Source organism: Rhinatrema bivittatum, chromosome 6 (assembly GCF_901001135.1).
Source record: "Rhinatrema bivittatum chromosome 6, aRhiBiv1.1, whole genome shotgun sequence".
Classification (NCBI taxonomy): Eukaryota; Metazoa; Chordata; class Amphibia; order Gymnophiona; family Rhinatrematidae; genus Rhinatrema; species Rhinatrema bivittatum.
The window spans coordinates 13,376,551-13,398,591 of record NC_042620.1 but is presented as its reverse complement, the minus strand read 5'-3'; the positions used below and the strand labels follow the sequence as shown (position 1 = coordinate 13,398,591).

The 22,041-nt window shown below is 52.7% G+C and overlaps 1 protein-coding gene across 27 annotated transcripts in view; it reads left to right on the top strand.

The window, feature by feature from the left end:
* Window positions 1-22,041, top strand: part of CATIP (ciliogenesis associated TTC17 interacting protein) — a 169,192-nt gene that overhangs the window by 50,241 nt on the left and 96,910 nt on the right. For 5 of the 27 annotated variants that reach the window (XM_029605068.1, XM_029605067.1, XM_029605066.1 and 2 more), the window contains 3 exons: window positions 9,452-9,532; window positions 14,019-14,099; window positions 20,981-21,061. The exons of 1 other annotated variant lie outside the window; for it this stretch is intronic. In XM_029605068.1, coding sequence (XP_029460928.1) covers window positions 9,452-9,532; window positions 14,019-14,099; window positions 20,981-21,061 — 243 coding nt within the window. The remainder of the gene's footprint in view (window positions 1-9,451; window positions 9,533-14,018; window positions 14,100-20,980; window positions 21,062-22,041) is intronic. 21 more of the 27 variants (XM_029605071.1, XM_029605078.1, XM_029605069.1 and 18 more) reach the window with 11 other exon arrangements.

Below are 22,041 nucleotides of genomic sequence, written 5' to 3'. Positions count from 1 at the left end.
ATCCAGTACTTCCCGTACTTGGTAAGTAGGATCCTCAGACGAAGAAGATAATGCATCCGTAGTTGGACGATGGAACCGTGATAGGACCACAGGTTTCAGCAGGGAAACGTGGAACACGTTATGTATGCGGAGAGAAGAAGGAAGGCGAAGGCGGTAAGAAACTAGTCCTATACGTTCTGCTATTTGAAAGGGACCGCAGTATCTAGGTGCCAACTTACGAGTACGGTTAGGCAACTGGAGGTTTCTGGTACTCAACCATACCTTGGTACCAGGTAGAAACACTGGGGCTGGTCGTCGGTGGCGATTGGCACTTCGTTGGGATTTCTCCGAGGCCGTGACAAGTCTCTGTTGAATTATTTTCCATTGCTGATGGAACTGACGGGCAACAGTCTGAGCGGCTGGTGACGGAATGGGGATAGAAACAGGTACTGGAGGTCTCGGATGGTGACCAAATACTATCTGAAAGGGGGTTTGTCCAGTAGCTGCATGAGTATGATTGTTGTAGGCGAACTCGGCCCAAGGAAGCAGGGAAACCCAGTTAGTCCCCCTCTCGGAGATGAAACTTCGAAGGAAAGTCTTTAGTGACCGGTTCATGCGTTCAGTTTGTCCATTACTCTGTGGATGGAATGCCGTGGACAAATTCAGCTGTACCCCAAATTTTTTGCAAAGAGCACGCCAGAAACGTGCAGTAAACTGTGGCCCTCTGTCCGATACTATACTTTGCGGAAGGCCATGGGGCCGAAAGATGTGCTGTGTGAATAGTAGCGCTAGCTCTGGGGCTGAAGGTAATTTAGGCAGAGGAACGAGGTGAATCATTTTTGAGAAGCGATCCACGGTGACCCATATCACCGAGTTGCCCTCCGATACTGGCAGGTCCACTACAAAATCCGTGGCGATGTGGGTCCATGGTTCAGTGGCTATGGGCAGTGGTTGCAGAAGACCCCAGGGTCGGCCATTGAGAGGTTTTTGTCTTGCACAAACCGGGCAGGAATCTACATATAGGCGTACATCTTGTCGTATCTTGGGCCACCAATAGTAGCGGTTTAGTAGATCGAGAGTCCTTTCTCTTCCGGCGTGACCTCCGGAGAGGGAGTCGTGAGCCCAGGCGAGAACTTTCTTGCGATCTCTGCGGGCAACCACTACCCGCCCAAGAGCAGACACTGTGATACTGGCTACCTGGATCTTGGCAGGATCGATGATATGTTGTGGAAACTCTTCTCTTTCTTCTTTTACTTCGCAACGGGACAAGGCATCCGCCCGAACGTTCTTAGAGGCTGGACGATATTTCAGAACAAAGTCAAAGCGAGTAAAGAAAAGCGAGCAACGCGCCTGTCTGGGATTTAGGCGTTGAGCTTGATTCAGGAACTCTAAATTCTTGTGATCCGTGTAAATGGTCACCGGATGAAGAGACCCTTCCAGCCACTGTCTCCATTCTTCCAGTGCCAATTTAATTGCCAGTAATTCCTTATCTCCTATCCCGTAATTGCCCTCAGCTGGAGAGAACTTCTTGGAAAAGTAGGAACAGGGTAGCAGATGACCGGCACTAGAGTTCTGAGACAGGACTGCCCCTACGGCCATACTAGAGGCATCTACCTCAACAAAGAAAGGCCGTGTCGGGTCTGGGTGTCGTAAACAGGTGTCCTGAAGAAATGCCTCTTTTAAATCTTCAAAGGCTCTACAAGCCTCTTGAGGCCATACTCGAAGGTCCGCGCCCTTTCTGGTTAGGGCAGTTAGGGGTGCCACCAATCGGGAATACTGAGGAATGAAGTGTCGGTAGAAGTTTGCAAATCCTAGGAACCGTTGCAGAGCCTTTAGACCCACCGGCCGGGGCCATTTCCTGATGGCGGACACCTTGCTGGGATCCATACGGAATCCAGTCGCAGAGACGATATACCCTAAAAAGGGCAAGGTCTCTTGTTCAAAGAGACATTTCTCAAATTTTGCGTATAACTGATGATCCCGCAAGATCTGGAGGACTTGCCTAACGTGTTGTCGGTGGGAGATCAGATCAGGAGAGTGAATGAGGACATCGTCTAAATACACAATTACGCATGAGTGCAGTAAATCCCGAAGAATCTCATTCATTAAGTGTTGAAACACGGCGGGGGCATTACACAAGCCGAATGGCATCACAAGGTATTCATAATGCCCGTCCCGGGTATTGAACGCCGTCTTCCATTCATCCCCGGGACGGATACGGACCAAATTGTATGCCCCTCGGAGATCCAACTTCGTGAAAATTCGGGCTCCCTGGAGTCTGTCCAGTAACTCAGGAATTAAAGGAAGTGGGTAACGATTCTTCTTTGTAATGGCGTTGAGCCCGCGGTAATCGATACATGGTCTCAGAGACCCATCCTTCTTTGCAACAAAAAAGAAACCCGCCCCCGCGGGAGACCGTGAAGGGCGGATGAACCCTTTAGCGAGGTTCTCAGTAATATAGTCCGACATGGCCCGCGTCTCGGGCTGAGACAAGGGGTATACTCTTCCCCGAGGAGGAGTGGAGCCTGGAAGCAGTTCTATCGCACAATCAAAGGGGCGATGCTGTGGTAGCAGTTCCGCTTTTTCCTTGGAGAAAACATCTGCAAAGTCTGCATACGAAGCTGGTAACGAAGAAACGGTATGAGCTAATAGAATCGGATGCTCTTTCTTAAACTGGATGCAAGAGCGGGAACATTCAGGTCCCCATCGAGTAATCTGCAAGTCCTTCCAGCGGATCTCCGGAGAATGTCTTTGGAGCCAGGGTAAACCGAGAACCACAGGATGCACCGATTTCTCCAGAATTAAGAACGAAATCTTCTCGGTGTGTAATAAGCCTGTCTGGAGGACAAGTGGTGCGGTAATAGTGGAGATGCAGCCAGACAGAGGTGTCCCCTGGATCGAGGTAACCCTTAGAGGAGGCTCTCGTGGTTGAGTGGTGAGCTGAAGTTGTTGTACTAAGTCCTTCGTAATGAAGTTCCCTCCGGCCCCAGAGTCTATGAGAGCTTGCGTCTGAAACGAACCGGCGGGATATCTCAAAGTTACCGGTACTGTGCATTGAGGAGCTGCATTGAGGCAGCCTAGGGAACACTCCTCTCGAAAACCTAGGCGCGGGAGTTTTCCGCCCGTTCCTTACACTGTGCGAGGAAGTGACCTTTCCCGCCACAGTACAGGCAAAGCCTCAGGTCGCGCCGGCGCTGCTTCTCCTCGGCGGACAAGGATGATCGTCCAAGTTGCATAGGCTCCTCCGTGGAGGTCTCAGCCAGGGCATTGGGGCTCCGAGGCCCCGAACTTGCTGTCTTGGTCGGCACAAAAGGCATTGAGGGTAGTCGGCGCGAGTAACGTCCCTCCTTTACTCTTTGTTGGAGGCGCCGATCAATGCGCCCTGCCAAGTCGATGAGGGATTTTAGGTCTTCAGGCAGATCGCGGGCTGCCAACTCGTCCTTTATCCGAGCTGCCAAACCCTCCAGGAACACACCTCGGAGAGCGTCATCTTGCCAGCCTACCTCCAGGGCGAGCGTGCGAAACTCCAGAGCATAATCCGCAAGAGTCCGCGAGCCCTGCCGAAGCTGAAGCAGTTCTGAGGTCGCAGACATCTGGCGTGCAGGTTCGTCGAAGGCCGCCTTGAAATCCTCCACAAATCGATTCAAATTACTCAATGCCGGGTCATTCTTCTCCCACATGGGAGATGCCCAATTTAATGCCCGCCCATCTAGCAGCGAAAAGATATAGGCCACCTTGACGCCATCCGATGGGAACTGATTGGGCAGAAGAGCAAAACGCACAAAGCATTGGTTTAAAAAACCCCGGCAAGCCTTGGAATCTCCGGAGTATCGGGAAGGTGCCGGAAGCTGCGTGGGCGAGTGAAGAGTTACCACTGGAACCGGAACGGGTGCTGGTACAGGATTCGGTGTAGGAGGTTCGGCGTCCATGCGCGCAGCCAACCGTTCCACGGTGGCAGCCAGGGAGTCTAATACTTGCTGTTGTTGAACCAGCCGTTGAGCCAGACCCGGAATGGCCTGAAGGCCGGCAAGATCTGCCGGATCCATGGCCTTGCAAACTGTTAGGATTCAAAGGTGGATCCTTAGGCCGACCGTCGTTGAGCAACAGTCGGGAGGCAGATACGCACAGCCTGTAGATAGAGCTTCGCCTGGAAACCCGTGACGCCCCCAGAGGAGCTGTGGACGCCCGGGTCGCTAGGGCTTAGGTGGCTTCACCCTGGAAGTCCGAGGTCCCCCCAGGAGGAGCCCGTAGGGACCCGGACCGCTGGGACTTAGGCGAAAGACTAGCGTAGAAGAAAACCTGGAACCGGAGTGAAGGCAGAAGAGAAATGAAGACGAACCGGAGTCGTGGCTGGCAGCAGGAAACACAAACGAGAAGGCAGTCCGAGGTCGGGGCAGGCAGCTGGAAACACAAGCGATGAACAATCCGGGGTCAAAAGCAGGAAACAAGAATCAGGATCAGGAACGCTGAAACTGGCAAGCAGGAACAGGAGCACCTGGAACTGCAACTAACTCACTAAGTGACCTCGTTGCAAGGCAATGTAGGAAGGAGTGAAGGCGACTTAAATCCCCCGCCGGTGCTGACGTCAGACAGGGGGCGGTTCAGCACATCCGGGTGCTGGACCGTCAAAAGCCGGCCCCTCGCGCGCGCGCGTTCCCCTTCGGGGGCGGAGTCATCTCCCGAGCTCGGCGGCGTCCTCCACGAGGAAGGGTCACCGCCATGCGGCCAGGCCGGCCCTGGCTCCCGTGGTTTGCGGCAGACCCCCGGACCCAGCTGAGGAGGTAGGAGCCCGGTCGCTGACGCGGCGACCGCGGCGATAACACTATATGGTAGATTTGACAGGTCATCTCTACTACGTTAAATAGTTAAATTGTATGTACATATTATATTATATTATATTTATTATTACTATGTTAAATTGACATCCGGTTTTATTGTTCCTTATGTTCTACAGTTCTATGTAAAGCCCCCATCCGCTGTTGGGCAGTTCATCGTTTTATGTAAACCGGAGTGATTTGTAATTCCCACAAGAACTTCGGTATATAAAAATAAAAAATAAAAAATAAATAAATAAATAAATCCCTCGGGGAGAATAGGGCTTTTAAGCTGCCTGAGGGTAGGTCTCGGACCCGGTCCTCCTTCTCTAGTAGGTCCCGGTTCCGTGGAAACAGGAAATCTCGCCCTCAGAGGTCTTCCGGTCCCTCCTACCGTGCGGTGTCCTCCCGATCTTCTTCTTGGTCGCAGTCCTTTCGGGGGAAGCGGTTCGGCAGACAAGGGGGAGCCCAGGCGGGAGCGGGGGCCAAGGCCTCCCAATGAGATCCAGCCGGTCCATCTCTCGCGTCAGCTTCAGTCGGTCGTCCCAAATGTAGGCGCCCGATTGGAATTGTTTTACGAAGAATGGGCCAAGATAACATCGGATCAGTGGGTCCTCAGCGTGATAAAGCAAGGTTACGCGTTAGATTTTGTACGGACTCCGTCAGACAAGTTTCTAATCTCGCCCTGCAAGTGTCCGCGGAAGCGCGAAGCCGTAGAGGGTACTCTTCGACGCCTGGAGGGCTTGGGGACGATACTCCCCGTGCCTCTCGAACAACTAGGCAAGGGTCATTACTCCATCTATTTCATCGTGCCCAAGAAAGACGGCATGGCACAGCCAATCTTAGACCTGAAAGGGGTAAACAGATGCCTTCTCATTCCACGCTTCAAGATGGAGACAATTCGTTCTGTGATTGCCTCGGTTCGGCCAGGCGAGTTTCTGGCTTCCTTGGATCTAACGGAAGCGTACCTCCATATCGGGATCCTGCCGTTTTATCAGCGGTTCCTACGGTTTTGCATTCTGGGCAGACATTATCAATTCAGGGCTCTTCCCTTCGGCCTCACCACGGCTTCCCGAACGTTCAGGAAGGTAATGGTGGTAGTGGCGGCGCAGCTCCGACGGGAGGGCTTCCTTGTGCATCCCTACTTAGACGATTGGCTGATTCGGGCCAAGTCAAGGGATCGATGTCGGCAGGCGATAGACAGGGTCCTTCTTTTATTGCGGTCCCTGGGATGGGTGGTCAATCTCAACAAGAGTCATCTGGTTCCCACCCAGTCCCTGGAGTACCTGGGAGCCCGGTTCGACACCAAACAGGGAAAGGTTTTTCTCACCAGGGAGCGGGTTCTCAAGCTTCAGGGTCAAGTGCGCCGATTGTTGTCACTTCGGCTTCCGCTGGTTTGCGATTATCTGACGGTGTTGGGTTCTATGGCCTCAACGCTAGCTTTGGTTCCCTGGGCCTTTGCCCATCTGCGTCCTTTGCAGTCAGCATTGCTTTCCTGCTGGAAGCCAGTGTCGGAGGAGTTCTATCTGCCGCTGCCGCTCCCAGCCCAAGCAAGGGCCAGTCTACACTGGTGGCTAGCCACGGACCACTTGACATGTGGAGTGTCTCTGGTAGTGCCCGACTGGACGGTCATCACTACGGATGCCAGTCTCTCCGGTTGGGGAGCAGTTTGCCTGGGCAGGTCAGTGCAGGGCCAGTGGTCCTCAGTCCAATCTCAATGGTCCATCAATCGCCTGGAGACCAGGGCAGTGAGCCTGGCGCTGCGGTCCTTTCTCCCACTGATTCGGGGACAGGCGGTCCGAGTGTTGTCGGACAATGCCACCACAGTGGCCTACATCAATCGCCAGGGCGGGACAAAGAGCCCGATGGTGGCGGAGGAGGCTCAGTGCCTCATGAGTTGGGCGGAGCGACATCTCAGCAGCCTGGCGGCGTCCCACATCGCTGGGATCGACAATGTGCAAGCGGACTTCCTCAGTCGTCATCATCTAGACCCCGGAGAATGGGAACTGGCGGACGATGCCTTTCGTCTCATCAGCGACCGGTGGGGTGCGCCACACATGGACCTGATGGCTACGTTCCAGAACGCAAAGGCTCCGCGGTTTTACAGCCGCAGACGAGAGCGAGGGTCCGAGGGCGTCGACGCGTTGGTGCTCCCTTGGCCGACGGACATATTGCTGTACGTGTTCCCCCCTTGGCCGTTGATAGGCAAGGTACTTCGGCGCATAGAGCTCCACTCGTCCGCAGTGATCCTGGTGGCCCTGGAGTGGCCACGGCGCCCGTGGTTTGCGGATCTCGTCCAACTCTCGGTGGATGCTCCCCTACGTCTTCAGGGATTTGCGGGGCTCCTCCGTCAAGGCCCCATTTGTTTGGAGGATGCGGATCACTTTTGTCTCGCGGCATGGCTTTTGAGAGGCAGCGTCTGAAGTCGAAAGGTTATTCGGATGCGGTGGTCTCCACGTTGTTGCGGGCTCGGAAGCAGTCCACGTCCTTGGCCTATGTCCGAGTCTGGGCGATCTTTGAAGACTGGTGTACGGAGCGCAGCGTGAATCCGTTTTCGGCTTCCGTTCCTGATGTTTTAGCTTTTCTTCAGGCTGGCTTGGCCAAAGGTCTCTCGTGTAGAACCCTTAGGGGTAGATTTTCAGAGCCCTGCTCGCCTAAATCCGCCCAAAACCGGGCGGATTTAGGCGAGCAGGGCCCTGCGCGCCGGGAAGCCTATTTTACATAGGCCTCCCGGCGCGCGCAGAGCCCCGGGACTCGCGTACGTCCCGGGGTTTTCGGAGGGGGGCGTGTCGGGGGCGTGTCGGGGGGGCGGGCCCGGTCGACGCGGCGTTTCGGGGGCGTGTCGGCCGCGTTTTGGGGGCGGGTACGGGGCGTGGCTACGGCCCGGGGGCGTGGCCGCGCCCTCCGTACCCGCCCCCAGGTCGCGGCCCGGCGCGCAGCAGGCCCGCTGGCGCGCGGGGATTTACGTCTCCCTTCGGGAGGCGTAAATCCCCCGACAACGGTAAGGGGGGGGTGTAGACAGGGCCGGGTGGGTGGGTTAGGTAGGGGAAGGGAGGGTAAGGTGAGGGGAGGGCAAAGGAAAGTTCCCTCCGAGGCCGCTCCGATTTCGGAGCGGCCTTGGAGGGAACGGGGGGAGGCAGCGCGGCTCGGCGCGCGCAGGCTATACAAAATCGATAGCCTTGCGCGCGCCGATCCCGGATTTTAGTGGATACGCGCGGCTCCGCGCGTATCCACTAAAATCCAGCGTACTTTTGCTTGAGTCTGATGCGCAAGCAAAAGTAGGCTGTTCGCGCGCCTCTTAAAATCTACCCCTTAGAGTCCAGGTCGCTGCGCTTGGTTGCCTACGGGGTAAGGTCCAGGGGGCGTCTCTGGCCCTACACCCGGATGTAGCGCGTTTTCTTAGGGGGGCTAAGCATCTGCGTCCTCCATTGCGTTTACCCTGTCCGTCCTGGAATCTCAACTGGGTACTGTCCGCCTTGTGCTCGCCGCCTTTTGAGCCAATAAAGTGGTCGACTCTCAAGGATATTACTTTGAAGGCGGTGTTCCTTGTTGCGATCGCCTCGGTGAGGCGAGTTTCGGAGTTGCAGGCGTTATCGTGCAGGGACCCGTTTCTGAGGATCTCGGATTCGGGCGTTTCCTTACGGACGGTCCCCTCTTTCCTGCCGAAAGTGGTGTCGTCGTTTCATTTGAATCAATCGATCGAACTTCCCGCTTTCCCGGTTGCGGAATCGGCTGATCCGGAATCTCAGTCACTGCGGAAGCTAGATGTACGGAGGGTGCTCCTCCGCTACCTGGAAGTTACTAATCCTTTCAGGGTGTCGGATCACCTCTTTGTGCTTTTTTCCGGTCCGAAAAGAGGTGGGACGGCTTCCCGCACTACAATCGCTCGTTGGCTCAAGGAGGCCATTGGCTCGGCGTATGTGGTACGGGGTAAGCCTGTGCCTGTGGGCCTTCGGGCCCACTCGACACGATCGCACGCGGCTTCGTGGGCGGAGTCCTCGCAGGTGTCGCCTCAAGAGATTTGCAGGGCGGCCACCTGGAAGTCGTTGCACACGTTCACTAGGCATTACCGGTTGGATGTTCAGGCTGCTGATTCCAGGGGTTTTGGAGAAAGGGTACTCCGAGCGGGACTCTCTGGGTCCCAGCCTTGGTAAGATGGCTCTGGTACATCCCAGGTGTCCTGGACTGATCCTGGTACGTACAGGGAAAGGAAAATTAGTTTCTTACCTGATAATTTTCGTTCCTGTAGTACCAAGGATCAGTCCAGGATCCCGCCCGTGTTTTGCTGCTCTGAAGTAACGGAGAGTCCGCTCGTAAGTTGGTGCACTTATTCTGATTTCGTATATCGCTCCTCCGGTTGGGGAGTTCTGTTCCAGTTGGGGTTTTTTGAATTGGTCCCGTTGAGGATAGTTTATTTAGATAGTTCTACTTTGACATTACGTAAGACTGAGAGGCTGTGTGAGGCACGTGACTATATGTAGTCCACCCCGACAGATCTTGCTCTGTCTCCATCTACTGGTGCGGAGTCACAACCCAGGTGTCCTGGACTGATCCATGGTACTACAGGAACGAAAATTATCAGATAAGAAACTAATTTTCCTTTCCAGTATTGGATCTTCAACATAATGTTCTAATTAGCTCCATTTTCCTTTATTTTGCTCAAGGATCTGAGGAGAAAACTCTAACAATGGCTGAGGAGACGAAACCACCCGAGCCAGAGAAAGTTGGTGAAGATGCTGGTTGGTATCACCGATCTCTGTTCTGTCCTTACAGTCAGCACCTGTTGTTCTAGTACAGAGAGCAAAACAGGACTCCACCAGGGCACCTCACTCCTGCCCTGCCTCACCTGCTATTCCAGTACTGAGAGCCCCACACTCACCTCTGCCAATGCACCTCACTCCTGCCCTGCCTCACCTGCTATTCCAGTACTGAGACCCCCACACTCACCTCTGCCAATGCACCTCACTCCTGCCCTGCCTCACCTGCTATTCCAGTACTGAGACCCTGACACTCACCTCTGCCAATGCACCTCACTCCTGCCCTGCCTCACCTGCTATTCCAGTACTGAGAGCCCCACACTCACCTCTGCCAATGCACCTCACTCCTGCCCTGCCTCACCTGCTATTCCAGTACTGAGAGCCCCCACACTCACCTCTGCCAATGCACCTCACTCCTGCCCTGCCTCACCTGCTATTCCAGTACTGAGAGCCCCACACTCACCTCTGCCAATGCACCTCACTCCTGCCCTGCCTCACCTGCTATTCCAGTACTGAGAGCCCCACACTCAGCTCTGCCAATGCACCTCACTCCTGCCCTGCCTCACCTGCTATTCCAGTACTGAGAGCCCCACACTCACCTCTGCCAATGCATCTCACTCCTGCCCTGCAGCCCTCCACATGCATTTCTGCTAATGCACCTTATTCCTTCCTTGAATCACCCTCTGGTATTCCAATACTGATACCTTCACACACAGCACTGCTAATGCACCACATTCCTACCCTGAAGACCTCCTGCTATTCCAATACTGAGTCCCCCACACTCACCTCTGCCAATGCACCTCACTCCTGCCCTTTAATGAAATGGAGTCCTCAGTCATGAGCACAATCTGGGAAATCAGGGACTGAGAAAAAGAGCAGTGCACCCCCCAAATCTAGAGAGCATTCTGGGATAACCTGAGAACATTACCCATATGTTAAAGGAACACATCATGTAATAATTTCAGAATGCTTTATGCATATTCTTGTAAATAATGTGCATATTGTATATTTGTAAATATTTTGTTGTTTATTTATTTATTTATTTATTTATTTATTTTAACATTTTTATATACCGGCATTAGTTGTGGACATCATGCCGGTTTACAGTAAAACGGGTTAAGCTTAGAAATTACAATTTAACAGGGTGGTCAGAACTGGGAAAGGGGGTAAAAGGTAGCTGAGAAAAGACAGAGTAACAAAACGTGTTTCCTCAAGGTGAGGAGAGAGAGTATAACAAAACATAGTTCCTCAATGTGAGGAAAAATGAGTAGACGCAAAGTGGTCTACTTTGGAAACGGAGTGATAGCCTTTTATTCTGGGTAAGCTTGCTTGAACAACCATGTTTTCAATTTCTTTTTGAAGTTGTTCATACATGGTTCAAGGCGTAGTTCTGGCGGTAGTGTTTTCCAATGGGTTGGACCTGCGATCGAGAGTGCACGGTCACGTGTGGAGGAGAGGTGGGCTGTTTTAAGGGAGGGCACAAGTAGGGTGCCTGTTTTGGCCGTTCTGGTAGGTCGGCTGGACTTGGGAGTTGTGAAAGGGAAATCTAACCAGTTGGAGTTGTGGGTGTGAATTGCTTTGTGAATTATGGTGAGGGTTTTGTAGATAATGCGTGAGGCTATGGGGAGCCAGTGTAGGTCTCTGAGGATAGGAGTAATATGATCATATTTACGGGAGTTTGCAATGAGTCTCGCTGTCGCATGTTGTAACATTTGTAGGGGTTTAATGGTAGAGTAGGGGAGCCCTATGAGTAAAGCATTGCAGTATTCTAGTTTGGATGTGATAGTGGCCTGGATAACTGTACGGAAATCTTGGGTGTGTAGGAGGGGTCTGAGTTTTTTAAGCACATTGAGTTTGAAAAAGCAGGCTTTGAGTATGGAATTTACGTAGTTCTTCATACTTAATTGATGGTCAAGGAGAACTCCAAGGTCTCTCACAAAGGGTTGTGCTGAGGGAAGGTTGAGTTTGGTAGTATTAGACGGAAGAGGGGAAGAGGATGAGTGAGGGGAGATGAGTAGAAGTTCAGTTTTGTTCGTATTGAGGGCAAGGTGGAGGTTAGTGAGGAGGGAATTAATGGCTGTGAGGCATTTCTCCCAATGTTCTAGGGCGTCAGAGATAGAGTTCTGTATGGGGAAGATGATCTGAACATCATCAGCGTAAAGGTAGAACTTAAGTTTGAGGTCAGAGAGGAGATGGCATAGGGGGGTGATGTAAATGTTGAAGAGGGTGGAAGAAAGAGAAGAGCCTTGGGGGACTCCCTGCTGGAGGGGCTGTGGGGTGGATGTGGAGTTCCCGATTTTAACGGAGAACTTTCTGTTAGAGAGGAAGGATTTAAACCAGGCAAGAGCTAGATCTGAGATGCCAATGTTTTCCAGACGTGTTAGTAGATGATGGTGGCTAATAGTGTCGAAGGCTGATGAAATGTCGAGGAGGGCAAGGAGGTAGCTGCGGCCTTGACCCATGCCTCAGAGGAGATGGTCAGAGAGGGAGAGAAGTAAGGATTCAGTGTTAAAGTGTTTCCGGAATCCAAATTGTGATGGGTGGAGGATCAGATGGTCTTCGAGATACTCCATGAGTTGAGAGTTGACAACTCTTTCCAATAGCTTGGCAATGAAGGGGAGGTTGGAGATTGGGCGGAAGTTAGAGGGATCTTTAGGGTCAAGGGAGGGTTTCTTGAGGAGGGGTCTGACTACTGCGTGCTTGAGTGCATCTGGGACAGACCCGTGCGCAATAGAGCAGTTGATGATATCTGCTATGGCTTTGACTATTGCATCAGGAATAGCTAGTAGTGCTTTGGAGGATATAAGGTCTTCAGGATGGGAGGAGGGTTTGAGCTTTTTGAGGATGGATTGGATTTCTATGGTGGAGGTAAAGTCAAGAGCGGGCATGGAAGGTTGGGTGGGGGTGGGGGGAGCAGGTAGGATGGGTGAGGGACTGTTCGAGTGGAGGGGGAATCTCTTTAGGAGGGTTGCGATTTTGTTGAAGAAGTAGTTGGCTAGTTCCTCGCATTTGGCGGAGGCATCGTATTCAGGTGTTTTCGGAGGGATAGGAGTGGTAAGACTTGAGACATAGGAGAAGAGTATTTTGGGGTTGAATCTGAAGTCATGGATTTTTTTAGCGTAATAATCTCGTTTATGTTTTTGGGTGGAGAGTCTGTAGCTGTGCAGAGCTGATTTGTAGCTGGCGGAGTTTTGAGGGGTCTGGTCTTTGCGCCATTGTCTCTCCTTTTGCCTTAGAGTAGTTTTTAAGGTTCTAAGTTCTGGAGTGTACCACGGGTTGGTAGGTTTTGAGGAGTTCCTTATGACTTTTTTGGAGACTGGGCAGAGTTTATTGGCGATGTCTCCTGTGATGTTATTCCAGGATGCTAGTGCTGTTTCCGGATCTGAGCAATTTAAGTTAGGTAGTGAGGCGGATAGTGCGTTCGCAAGGTCGGTACTAGGGCAGATTTTTCTGAATATTATGGTCTTACTATTATTGTTGTTGCTAGGGGGAGGGGTGTTGATGGAGAAAAGGCCTTCTATCAGGAAGTGGTCAGACCATGGTATGGGGGTGGAAGTAGGTTGGTTGGTGGCACGGACAGCAGAGTTGACAAACATTAAGTCTAAAATGTGTCCGGCTTTGTGTGTGGGGGATGTTATGATTTGCTGAAATCCTAAAGCTTGTAGGGATTGTAGTAAGGATTCGCATGAAGCAGTTTGGGGGACGGAGTCAACATGGAGGTTAAAATCTCCAAGGATGAGGGAGGGGATGTCAGGTTTTATCCAATCTACAATAAATTCGATTAGGGGAGAAGGGTTAGCTTCTAAGCATGTGGGTGGGTGGGAGGTGGGGGCATATATCAAACAGATTTGCAGGGTGGCTGACCTGAAGAGGCCTATTTCTAGCCTGGGCGGGGTGGCTGTGGGAATGGGTTTGAGGTTTAGGCATTTCTTGGCAGCTAGCAAGAGGCCTCCTCCTCTTTTTTTGGGTCTGTGGATAGAGAAGAATTCATAAGAGGAGGTGGGGAGTTGGTTAATGAGGACAGTATCAGAGTCTTTAAGCCAAGTCTCAGTAACTGCACAGATGTCGGGCTTGCAGTCGATGAGAAGGTCATTAAGAATGGGTGTCTTTTTGGATAGGGATTGTGCGTTGAAGAGTATTATAGAGAGGGTGGTGAGGCCGAGGAGTTGAGTCAGAGGAGAGATTAGAATGGGGATTAGGGATTTGCGAGGTGGGGGGGGGGGGTGTTAAAATATGTTGAGGGGGGTGGCGTCTAGAGAAAGGAGTGTGAATGCGCGGGATAGGGTATGACTCCATGGAGGTATCTAGGGGTAAGGTATCTGGGGGTAGGTGGAGCAAGTTCACTGAGGGGGTGAGATAGGGGTAAGCCACGTGGGGATTCAGCTATAAATGAATGAGAATTACTTTGCTATTCCAGTATTGGATCTTCAACATAATGTTCTAATTAGCTCCATTTTCCTTTATTTTGCTCAAGGATCTGAGGAGAAAACTCTGACAATGGCTGAGGAGCCCAAACCACCTGAGCCAGAGAAAGTTGGTGAAGATGCTGGTTGGTATCACCAATCTCTGTTCTGTCCTTACAGTCAGCACCTGTTGTTCTAGTACAGAGTGCAAAACAGGACTCTGCCAGGGCACCTCACTCCTGCCCTGCCTCACCTGCTATTCCAGTACTGAGACCCTCACACTCACCTCTGCCAGGACACCTCACTCCTGCCCTGCCTCACCTGCTATTCCAGTACTGAGAGCCCCACACTCACCTCTGCCAATGCACCTCACTCCTGCCCTGCCTCACCTGCTATTCCAGTACTGAGAGCCCCACACTCACCTCTGCCAATGCACCTCACTCCTGCCCTGCAGCCCTCCACATGCATTTCTGCTAATGCACCTCATTCCTTCCTTGAATCACCCTCTGGTATTCCAATACTGATACCTTCATACACAGCACTGCTAATGCACCACATTCCTACCCTGAAGACCTCCTGCTATTCCAATACTGAGACCCCCACACTCACCTCTGCCAATGCACCTCACTCCTGCCCTGCCTCACCTGCTATTCCAGTACTGAGACCCCCCACACTCACCTCTGCCAATGCACCTCACTCCTGCCCTGCCTCACCTGCTATTCCAGTACTGAGAGCCCCACACTCACCTCTGCCAATGCACCTCACTCCTGCCCTGCCTCACCTGCTATTCCAGTACTGAGACCCCCCACACTCACCTCTGCCAATGCACCTCACTCCTGCCCTTTAATGAAATGGAGTCCTCAGTCATGAGCACAATCTGGGAATTCGGGGACCGAGAAAAAGAGCAGTGCACCCCCAATCTAGAGAGCATTCTGGGGTAACCTGAGAGCATTACCCGTATGTTAAAGGAACACATCATGTAATAATTTCAGAATACTTTATGCATATTCTTGTAAATAATGTGATTCCTGAATATACCCAGATCAGTCCAGACAAATGGGTTTTATTCATCCCTACCAGCAGATGGAGGTAGAGAACAAAACTTTGGGCACTGCCACATGTACGAGAGCGCCACCTGCAGTCCCTCAGTATGTCTCTACCTCCAGCAGATGGGAGAGGTGCTAACCCTGCAGTCCTGACTGACTGGATTGTGAAGGAAAGTTTGCTCCCCGAGGTGGCAGGTTCCTGTAAAAAGGGTCCTCCCTCGGGTTTGGAGCCGGGCGTTGGATACCCCTGGCCAGTTCAGCCTGTAACCCCAGGACCCCGGACAGCCAGTGGTCTGGCTCCCTCAGGGGGATCCGAAGCCTCTCCGCCGGCTCAGGAGATTTCAGGGAAGTGCCCTTGTTTTTTGTTCACCTTCCTATTTGGGGCATGGGGGCCTTTACGGTTTTAACAAGTAAAAAAAGGAAGGGACTTCTGCTTTACAACAGCGGCGGCTCAAGTTTTAAGCTGGGCTGCCGGTCAGGCAGGGCTCTCGGCGGTCGTCAGGAGAGGGCCTGGTGGTGCTCGGGCAGAGAGAGGGACCTATCAATGGAGGGGGACCCCGGCTGGGGGCAGGTACCTCTGGTTTCATTTTGTCTGCCGGGCCGTTTCGATTCGTGCGCTTTTTGGCGCATCAGCGGCCCTCTGTGTGCGCCGGTGGGAAATTTTTCCTGCTGTCAGGGCGCCCGCTGCCATTTTCGATCGCAGCCGTGTGGTGCGCCCCTCCCCCTTTGCGGGTCCGATTGCTTTGCCGCGCGGGGCAGCAGCATTGCTTCTTTCAACTTTTTTTTTGGATTTAAAAAAAAACCAACCAACCAAACAAAAGGAGGTTGGATGGCAGACAAGCAGCTCGAGCAGGTTTGCCGAGCCTGTGGGGGTCGGACGGCCCTTCTCAATGATCTCCTCCTTTGTACCGAGTGGGCAGGAGGGGGAGAGGAGGCTTCAGAAAGGTTTTTGAAGCCCCATAAGCACTCCAGATCCGCATCAGAGCCGCTGGGCTTGTTGGAGGGAGTAGCTATGGCTGTGAAAGCAGAAACAGATAGGGGGGCCCCACCTATTCTTTCTCCCCTAGGCCATCCATGTCCGAAAGACCGGGGTGGTTTGGGCCCCCGTAGCTCCAAGCGGTCTTCGGGACCCCCGGGGGGGGGGGGTGTTCACCCATATTTGTCCTGTTGCTTCATGAGGCTTTCCTGGCTAAGCAGGCTGGGCAGTCCAGGCTGCAAGTAGGCCCGGCGGACTCGGCAAGGAGGAAGAAGGTGCCGTCTAAGGAGCCTGCGGGTCCGCGTATCCTGCCCCGTGACGGCCGCCAGGTGTGTTTGGAGTCAGCCTCGGACAATTCAGATGAGTCTCAGGAGGCAGAAGACATGTCTTCGGAGACCGATCGATAGGATGATCAGCTGGGGGACCAACCTATGGACTGGCCAGGTTCTAGACCAGATCTGGGAGCGGAGGCCCCAGGGGCAGAAGGTGATGATCCGAGAGTGGTCCGTCTCTTTTGGAAAGAGGAGCTTCGTCCGCTTATCCCCCAGGTGTTAGAAGAGTTGGGGGTTAAGCTCACGCTGGAGGACTCGGATGCTGAGGGAGTTAATCTGGTGTTGGATGGCCTCAGGAGACCTCCTAGTGCCTTCCCGATTCCGAAAAGTTTCAGAACTTGATTGATCAGGAGTGGGAGTCCCCCGACTCGGGCTGCGAGTTGGCAGGGCCATGTCCAAGCTGTATCCACTGATGCAGAAGCATTTAGATGTTCTTAAGGTTCTGAAACTGGATGCAGCGGTTTCTGGCTGGAGCTTCGGCGCTGAAGGATATTCAGGATCGGAAGCTGGAGGTGCATCTCAAGAGAGCTTTTGAGGTCTTGGGTTTCGGCCTGCAAACGGCTGTCTGTGCAAGTCTCATGCAGCAGGCCTGTTTATGTTGGATCCAGAAGCCGCAGGAACAGGCAGCCTCTGGGGCCCTGTCTCTGACCCCGGCAGTTCGTCTGGAAGCGGGAGTTTCATATGGAGCTGATGCCTTGAATGACCTGGTGAGAACCACGGCCCGTGGTATGGTGTTGTTGGTGGCGGCAAGGTGTCATTTGTTGCTCCGAAATTGGTCGGCTGATCTGTCATCCAAATCTCAGCTCTGCAATTTGCCTTTTTAGGGAAAACTATTGTTTGGAGAGGATCTGGATCGTCTGATGAAGTGTCTTGGGGAGATGAAAGGAAATAGACTGCCGGAGGATCGAAAGTCGATTCGGTAGTCTTTCTCTGTGCGTCCTCGGTTTCGGGATTCCTGGCGTTTTCGGCCGGCAAGATCCTCAGGGACATCAGCTCTGAAGCCGGCTGTACATAGACAGGAGTCCTTTCGTGGGACTGGCAGGACATCAAGAGGCAGATCCACCCAGGTGGATCTGCCCAGGTGGTAGATCTGCCCTGGTGGTAGATCTGGCCTGCCAGTCTACCATCTGCCCAGGTGGTAGACTGGCAGGACATCAAGAGGCAGATCCACCCAGGTGGTAGTAAGACCTCCCAATGAGATCCGGCAGGTCCACTCTTCGTCTCTGGTAATCGGGGGCAGGTTGGCCCGTTTCTACGAGGAGTGGACCAAGATAACATCCGACCAGTGGGTGATGAGTGTGGTGAGAGAAGGTTCCGCCTTAGAATTTTCTCGTCATCTCAGCCCGTCCTTTCTGGAGTCGCGTTGTCTTTCCCGAAGCAAGCGGGCAGCTGTCCTGAAAATGCTTCATTGCTTATTATGCCTGGAGGCTGTGGTCCCGGTACCCGTGTCCGACCAAGGACAAGGAAGGTATTCCATCTATTTCGTGGTGCCAAAAAAGGGCACTTTCTGTCCTATTCTGGACCTGAAAAAGGTCAACCAGAGTTTGAAGGTGCCACGGTTTCGGATGGAGATGTTGAGGACCGTAATTGCAGCGGTGAGGAAAGGATACTTTTTGGCATCCCTGGATCTCACCGAGGCTTATCTTCATATCCCCATTCGTCGGAAGCATCAGAGGTTCCTCAGATTCATGGTGCTGGGACAGCACTACCAATTTCAGGCACTTCCTTTCGGTCTGGCCACCACTCCATGCACCTTCACGAAAGTGATGGTGGTGGTGGCGGCGGCTCTGCGGCAGGAGGGATTCTTGGTGCATCCTTACTTGGACGACTGGCTGATCTGGGTGAAATCCCTGGCAGAATGTGTGCGGTCAGTGGACCGAGTGAAGTCACTCCTGGAGTCCCTGGGCTGGATCATCAATGTGCAGAAGAGTCATCTGACACCCTCTTGTTCCCTCGAGTACTTGGGAGCCCATTTCGACACCTAGCGGGACAGAGTGTTTCTCACAGACGAAAGGATGAACAAGATTCAGGAGCAGATAGCTCATCTACTTTGTCTGCCAATGCCTGGGTTCGATGGCGTCCACTTTGGAACTGGTGCCTTGGGTGTTTGCTCACCTGTGGCCTCTGCAGAGAGCATTGCTGTGCAGGTGGAATCCTCAGTCGAAGCAGTACTTTCTGCCCCTATCTCTGACGGAGTCAGCCAGGTCCAGTCTGGGCTGGTGGATGTCGCAGAGCAATCTGGAAAAGGGGAAGCCCCTCGAAGTCCCGGATTGGGTGGTGGTCACCACGGATGCCAGCCTTTGGGGCTGCGGGTGGTTTGTCTGGGCAAATCTGCGGAGGGTCTCTGGTCGTCGATGGAGCAAGCATGGTCCATCAATCGCCTGGAGACGAGGGCGGTTCACAGAGCTCTGGTGGAGTTTCTACCCTTGGTCCGCGGTCAGATGGTGCTAATTTTCTCGGGCAACTCAACCACGGTGGCTTACATCAACCGCCAAGGGTGTACCAAGAGCCCCGTGGTGGGGCAGGAGGCGCAGCTGTTGTTCGAGTGGGTGGAACGCCAACTCGAGGGGATCGCCGCCTCACACGTAGCAGGAGTCGACAGTGTTCAGGCGGATTACCTCAGTTGGCAACAGCTGGATCCGGGAGTGTGGGAACTTTCTCTGGGGGCCTGGAATCTCCTTTGCGACTGGTGGGGGACTCCTCAGTTCGATCTGATGGCAACCAGCCTCAATGCCAAAACTCAGAGGTTCTTCAGCCATCGTAAGGAGTCGGGGGCAGTAGGGCTAGATGCCCTAGTGTGTCCGTGGCCAACCGGCCTTCTCCTGTATGTCTTCTCTACGTGCCACTCATAGCAAGGGTTCTCAGACGGATAGAATGTCATCTGGGATCGGTCATAGTGGTGACGCTGGAGTGGCTTCGCTGACCTTGGTTCGCGGATCTGCTTCAGCTGTTGGTGGATGGGCCTCTGCGTCTGTCGCACTTACCAAACCTACTGCGTCAGGGTCCCATATATTTGGATCAGGAGGATCACTTCTGTCTCGCGGCCTGGCTTTTGAGAGGAGGCGATTGCGTGTGAAAGGATATTGTGATTCAGTGATTGCCACTCTTCTACAAGCATGGCGTCCTTCTCCTCTTTGGTTTATTCCAGGGTCTGGAGAGTATTTGAGACCTGGTGTGGGCAACAGGGATTGGACCCTCTTCAGGTTTCCATTTCCCATATTTTGTCCTTTTTGCAGGAGGGCTTATCTAAGGGGTTGGCTGTAACCTGGACCCTTCGGGTCCAGGTTACAGCTTTAGGTTGTCTCAGAGGGAAAGTACAGGGGAAGGTATTGGCTTCCCATCCAGATGTGGTGTGTTTTCTATGGGGGGGTTAAGCATCTCTGTCCGCCTTTGCATAGCATTTGTCAGGAGTGGAACCTCAACTTGATGTTGAAGGTTCTTTGCGAGAAGCCTTTCGGACTTTGGTTGCACGTTGGTGAAGACACTTACTCTGAAGACGGTCTTTTTGGTGGCTATCTGTTCAGCTAGTCGGATTTCGGAGTTGCAAGCTCTGTCTTGTCGTGATCCATTTCTCCAGATTTCGTCGGACAAGATATCCTTGCGGATGGTGCCTTCTTTTCTCCCCAAGGTGGTTTCGGCCTTTCATGTGAACCAAACCGAGGAATTGCCTGGGTTTCCGGATTGGGCTCGGGATCCCTCGATAGGTCGAGAGTTCCAATTGGATGTGCGACGCGTGGTGTTGCGGTACTTAAAAGTCACTAACGCTTTCCGTTGCTCTGATCATTTATTTGTCCTCTTTGGGGGAGCAAGGAAGGGGGAGAAGGCGTCTAAATCCTCGTTGTCCCGCTGGTTAAAAGAAACGATCTCTGCGGATTATGTCGCCAAAGGGAGAACGGTTCTGGTGGGACTGAGGGCACATTCGACTAGAGCTCAGGCGGCGTCTTGGGCTGAGTGTCAGCTAGTGTTTCCTCAGGAGATCTGTAGGGCCACGGTGTGGTCCTCATTACAAACTTTCACCTAGAATTACCGTTTGGATGTGCAGGCTCTGGAGGAAGTCCCGTTTGGGGAGAGTGTTCTTCGAGCGGGTCTTTCGGGTTCCCGCCCAGTGTAGGAGGGCTTTGGTACATCTCATTTGTGTGAACTGATCTGGGTATGTTCAGGAAAGGAAAATTGGTACTTATCTGCTAATTTTCATTCCTGTAATACCACAGATCAGTCCAGAGGCCCGCCCTGAGAATCTGTGCCGAAAGACTGCTGTATTTGTTGCAAAGCAGAATTGCTGTTTGTTGGCTAAGTTTTTTTCAGTTACTGAATTTTTTTCAGTGGTTATTCCAGTTGGTCAGGGGTATCCATTTGGGAACCTTATTTGCCCTTTAATAAAGGTTGGTTTTCTTGGCTTGGATATCGAGTAATACTGAGGGACTGCAAGTGGCGCTCTCGTACATGTGGCAGTGCCCAAAGTTTTGTTCTCTATCTCCATCTGCTGGTAGGGATGAATAAAACCCATTTGTCTGGACTGATCTTTGGTATTACAGGAATGAAAATTAGCAGGTAAGTACCAATTTTCCTTTTGTAAATATTTTGTTGTTTATAAATGAATGAGAATTACTTTGCTATTCCAGTATTGGATCTTCAACATAATGTTCTAATTAGCTCCATTTTCCTTTATTTTGCCCAAGGATCTGAGGAGAAAACTCTGACAGTGGCTGAGGAGCCCAAACCACCAGAGCCAGAGAAAGTTGGTGAAGATGCTGGTTGGTATCACCAATCTCTGTTCTGTCCTTACAGTCAGCACCTGTTGTTCTAGTACAGAGTGCAAAACAGGACTCCACCAGGGCACCTCACTCCTGCCCTGCCTCACCTGCTATTCCAGTACTGAGAGCCCCACACTCACCTCTGCCAATGCACCTCACTCCTGCCCTGCCTCACCTGCTATTCCAGTACTGAGACCCCCACACTCACCTCTGCCAATGCACCTCACTCCTGCCCTGCCTCACCTGCTATTCCAGTACTGAGACCCCCACACTCACCTCTGCCAATGCACCTCACTCCTGCCCTGCCTCACCTGCTATTCCAGTACTGAGAGCCCCACACTCACCTCTGCCAATGCACCTCACTCCTGCCCTGCCTCACCTGCTATTCCAGTACTGAGACCCTCACACTCACCTCTGCCAATGCACCTCACTCCTGCCCTGCCTCACCTGCTGTTCCAGTACTGAGAGCCCCACACTCACCTCTGCCAATGCATCTCACTCCTGCCCTGCCTCACCTGCTATTCCAGTACTGAGACCCCCCACACTCACCTCTGCCAATGCACCTCACTCCTGCCCTGCCTCACCTGTTTTTCCAGTACTGAGAGCCCCACACTCACCTCTGCCAATGCACCTCACTCCTGCCCTGCAGTCCTCCACATGCATTTCTGCTAATGCACCTCATTCCTTCCTTGAATCACCCTCTGGTATTCCAAAACTGATACCTTCATACACAGCACTGCTAATGCACCACATTCCTGCCCTGAAGACCTCCTGCTATTCTAATACTGAGACCCCCACACTCACCTCTGCCAATACATCTCACTTCTGTACTGCAGTAATCCCCCTGCTATTCCAGTAGTGAGACTCCCGCACACAGCTCTGCTATTGCACCTCACTCCTGCCCTTTAATGAAATGGAGTCCTCAGTCATGAGCACAATCTGGGAAATCAGGGGCCAAGAAAAAGAGCAGTGCACCCCCA